The sequence below is a fragment of the Apteryx rowi genome, unplaced genomic scaffold, assembly GCF_003343035.1.
Source record: "Apteryx rowi isolate R43461 unplaced genomic scaffold, aptRow1 scaffold_1046, whole genome shotgun sequence".
Classification (NCBI taxonomy): Eukaryota; Metazoa; Chordata; class Aves; order Apterygiformes; family Apterygidae; genus Apteryx; species Apteryx rowi.
The window spans coordinates 21,000-25,471 of NW_020447249.1; the positions used below are offsets into that span (position 1 = coordinate 21,000).

The 4,472-nt window shown below is 73.8% G+C and overlaps 1 protein-coding gene across 2 annotated transcripts in view; it reads left to right on the plus strand.

The window, feature by feature from the left end:
• The window catches only part of CLCF1 (cardiotrophin like cytokine factor 1), a 10,433-nt gene extending 5,996 nt beyond the window's left edge, over positions 1-4,437 (plus strand). For both annotated transcript variants that reach the window (XM_026067795.1, XM_026067791.1), the window contains exons 2-3: positions 2,702-2,868; positions 3,638-4,437. In XM_026067795.1, coding sequence (XP_025923580.1) covers positions 2,702-2,868; positions 3,638-4,138 — 668 coding nt within the window. In that variant the 3' untranslated portion in view covers positions 4,139-4,437. The remainder of the gene's footprint in view (positions 1-2,701; positions 2,869-3,637) is intronic.
• The last annotated feature ends 35 nt before the right edge of the window (positions 4,438-4,472 follow it).

Here is a 4,472-nt window from a genome sequence, read left to right on the forward strand (position 1 = left end):
GGCCCCCCCCCAGGGCCGCGTGCGCGCGCGCGTGCCGGGCAAGCGCTGCCGTTGTCTGCGGCCGCGTGCGAGCCATTTTCCGCAGGGCCCTCGCGCCGCTGGGATCGATGCGACTGAGCGGTGCTCCTCGGCGCGAGGCGCTCCGGGCTCCCCCCAACGGTCGCTCGCAGCCATCCCGAGCTGCTGCGGGGCGCAGCCGCCGCTGCCGGGCCCTCGGCCGCCCGGCCAGCCACGCATCCCAGCCCAGCCCTCGGCCTCCAGGCTGCCCATCCTCAGCCTCCTCGGGGCTGGCCACGTCGCCCTGCCGCCCTCCGCCTGCCGGTGGGCACCGTCCCCCTTCCCTCCCCTGCGCTGGCTGCCTCTCGCCCCGGCCTCCGTCCCCCCCTCGGCCTGCAGCCCCTCGCCAGCCCGGCTCCTTCCCCCTCTCTGTTTGGGTTGGACGGCAGCAGGGGGGCTGGGACGGGGTGTAAATCCCGCGCTGGAAACCCGAGCCGGCAGCGGGCGAGGGTCCGGCCAGCCCCGGCTGCACGCACGGCTCTGGACCGTGAAGTTTTGTGCCGGGGCTCAGCCGCGGCGGGGCCGGGCCAAAGCAAACACTCGGGGGAGGGTGAGTCACCCGCCGGCGGGGCCCCCCCGCCGCCCGGCAGCCCACGCACGCACGCACGCTTGCACGCACGCACGCACGCACGCAGGACACCGGCCGCCGCGGACGCGGCCCCACCGCGCGTGGCACGCTTACCCGCCGGGCGTTCGCACGCACCGGCTCACGCAGCGGCGCGGGCATCTCCGCAGCTCGCCGCGCATGTCCGTCCCGCGGGTGCCGCCGCTTGTGCGAGCGGTTGTGCGTGCATGCTCACCGCGGGGCGCCTCTGCCTGTCTGGACACACACCCCGTCACGTGTGCTTGCTCCCCAGCACGGGCACGGATGCATGCACAAGGACGGGAATCAGCCCGTAGGGTGCGCGCGCGGGCATGTGCGGCGTATCGCACACCCGCACGGTGTGCCACACGCCTGCAAGGTGTATCGCACACCTGCACAACGTGTCACCCGCCTGCACGGCGTATCACGCCTGTGCATGGCACGGCACAGGCTCACAAGGTATACCGCATGCCTGCCTGGCGTGTCACACACCTGCCCGATGTGTCACATGCCTGACGGCTGTAGCGCACACGTGCACGGTGCGTCACGTGCCTGCATGGTGTAGCACACTCACGCAGGGAGTTTCGCCTGCTTGCATGACGCATTGCACAACCGCAGGATGTGTCACACAACTGCACCGGGTATCGCATGCGCGTGCGGCGTGTCGCAACACCCTGCGGTGTATCCCTCACACACACGCAAGGGTGTTGCATGCCCGCGGGGTGTTGCACAGCCGCCCGGTGTCTCGTGCGCTGCCGCACCAAGCGGCTCCTTGCCCGCCGGGGGCTCCGTGGGCAGGGGCGCCGCGGGGCAGGGCGCGACTCGCGGCCGGGGGTGCGTCCGTCCCCGAGGGCCCCCGTGCGTCACTGGAGCTTGGCCGCTCCTCGCTTCCCAAAGCTCCCTGCGCCTTTGGCCGGGGAGCCGGGACGCGCCGGGGCACCGCGGGGCTCCCGGCTGGCCTCGCCGCCGCGGGGCTGCCCCGCGGGAGCCCCGGAGCCGTGCCGTGCCGGCTGCAGGTCCTCCCCACCGCGGAGCAGGAGGTGCCGGGAAGCGCGGCCCCCCCCCCCCCAGCCGCCCGCCCCAGGGAGCCGAGCAAGGTGCCAGTTGGATGGGAAGCGGCTTGGAAGCGGGCCGTGACCTTTATAAAGAAGCGCGGGCCGATGGGGTTGGCTTTCGTAACCCGGCCCTGACGTCAGGGGAGATGACGGGATCCCGGGCGGCGGTTTCCGGCAGGCCTTGGCAAGGGCCACCCCGCGCCCCGGCGGCCCCTCGCCGCCCGCCGGGGGCCCCCCCCCCCCCGCCAGCCCCGCGCCTCCGTCCCCGGAGCCCCGGCCCCGCCGTCCCCATCCCCAGGGCGCCTTCCCCTGCCCCGGGGACCTCGCGGGGGCTTTGCCCCCCTCTGCTCCCTGCAACTCCGGAGGCGACGGAGCCTGCTCAAGCGTTAATGGTAGGTGACTCGGCATACCCAAATATAACCCGGGCGTCCCGGCGGGAGCGCGCCGAGCAGCGCTTTCTCGAGACCATATAAAGGATTGTTTCTGCAGCCCTCGGGCGGGAGCGCTGGGAGCACAGCCTGCACCGGACCGGCCTCGGCCCAGCCCCGTGGGGTCGGCGCTGCGAGCCCGGGGGGTCCGCGGCACCCATGCGCGGCGGCCCGGGCACGCTGCGGGTTGTGCCGAAGCGCCCCGTTGCTCGGCCGCGGCTGCGCGCCGCGCGGGGATGCCGCAGCAGGGACGATCTCCAGGCGCCATCGGCGTCGGCAGCGGGGCTGTCCCCCGGTCGTGGCCTGGCCTGACCCGCGCCGGCTGGCCGTGGGCCGGCCGGAGCTGGCTCGCCGCCCTCGGCGCACCACGGGCTGGGGTCGCGGACCGCCTGCCCGCCCCGGCGCCGCTGAGCTGGGTGTCCGTGGGCACCTGCTGCCTGCGGGTGTCAGCAGACAGCTGTGCAGGGACCCCCGTGCACCCCGGCACCCGTGCGCGAGGGCCCCGCCGTGTGCCGTGGCTCCCCCGTGCACCCCGGCACCCGTGTGCCAGGGCTGAGGTGCCGCCCGTGTTCCCGCAGGAGATTCTTGGGGGATCTTTGCCTTCCTGTGCGCCGCGCTCTGCAACCTGCCCGCGGTGCCCGCGCTGAACGGCACGGACGAGCTGGGCACCGGCCAGTCCATCCAGAAGACCTACGACCTCACCCGCTACCTGGAGCACCAGCTCCGCACCCTCGCCGGCACCTACGTGAGTACGGGCCCCGTGCCGCTGCCCGGCGCCCCCGCCCTGCCCCGCGGCGCCGGGGCCTTGCCCCGTGTTTATGCTCTGTTGTGCCGCGTCTCCCTGGCGTGAGGTGAGGCCCCCGCTGTCGGGACTCGCCCGGGAGCCGCCCCGGCCGGGCCGCGCTCCGCCGAGCGGGCGCCGCGCCATGGCCGGGGGTGCTGCGCCACGGCTTGGGGCGCCGTGCCAGCGGTCGGTGTGCTCCCCCTCTCTCGCGGCACGCCCGCGGCCCGGCCGGCCCCGTGCCTCCCGTGGGGGTCCCACGGGGCGGCACGCGTGCCGGGTGTCGGCGCCCTTGCCGGTGCCTGGCGGTGCCGCGGGTTCTCCCGGCCGCCGCGGGTCTTCNGGGGGGGGGGGTGGTCAGGGAGGAGGGATACCCAGGCCATCGTGGGCAGGGGGACGTGGAGTCCTGGGATGTGGAGGGCAGGGGGACACAGAGACCTTGGCCGTGGTGAGGGGGGGGTGACCTGGAGACGTGGGATGTGGGGGGCAGGGGGGATGGACGCCAGGGAAGTTGGGGACAGGGGGACAGAGACCCAGGACGTGGTGGGCAAGGGGACACAGAGATGTGGGGCGTGGAGGACGCAGGCAGTGGAGACCAGGGACGTTGGGGACATGGAGACCCGGGCTGTGGAGGGCAGGGGGACGCCACATGCGGGCCGTGGGTGAGCTCTGCCCCCCCTCCCCGGGCCACCCCGGCGCGGTGCCCGCCTGACACCCTGCCCCTCGCTTGCAGCTGAACTACCTGGGCCCCCCCTTCAATGAGCCCGACTTCAACCCGCCGCGGCTGGCGTGGGCCGAGCGGGTGCCCAGCGCCACGGTGGACTTCGACCTGTGGCGGGGCCTGACCGACAACGCCCGCCTGGCCGCCAACTACCGGGCCTACAGCCGGCTGCTGTGCTACCTGCGGGGCCTGGACGGGCAGGCGGGCACCGCCGAGCTGCGCCACAGCCTCGGCCACTTCTGCTCCAGCCTCCAGGGCCTGGTGGTGAGCATCGCCGGCGTCATGTCCTCCCTGGGCTACCCGCTGCCGGCCGGCACCGCCGCCGCCGCCGGCCCCCCGGCGCCCGCCGGGGCCCCCGCCTCCCCTAATGACTTCCTCAAGAAGATGGACGACTTCTGGCTGCTCAAGGAGCTGCAGACCTGGCTGTGGCGCTCGGCCAAGGACTTCAACCGCCTCAAGAAGAAGGTGCCGCCTGCCGTGGTCACGCTGCGCCTCGAGGCGCAGGGCTTCTGAGCCCGCCGTCCCGCAGCACCCGCGGCCACGGGGCGCTGCCACAGCCACCCCGCGGCCTCCCGTCACCACGCTGGGCCTTGAGGGACGGAGCTCCTACCCTGATTGATGTACCGCCACGGTCACCCCATGTCCGCACCGTCACCACCCTGTGCCTTGAGGGACGGAGCTCCTCGCCCCCAATGTGCCACCAGAGTCACCCCATTTTACCACACTGTGCCTTGAGGGATGGAGCTCCTCACTGCCACGTGCCGCTATGGCTACCCCATGTCCCCACCGTCACCACACTGTGCCTTAAGGGACAGAGCTCCTCCCCCCTCGTGTGCCACCGTGGCCA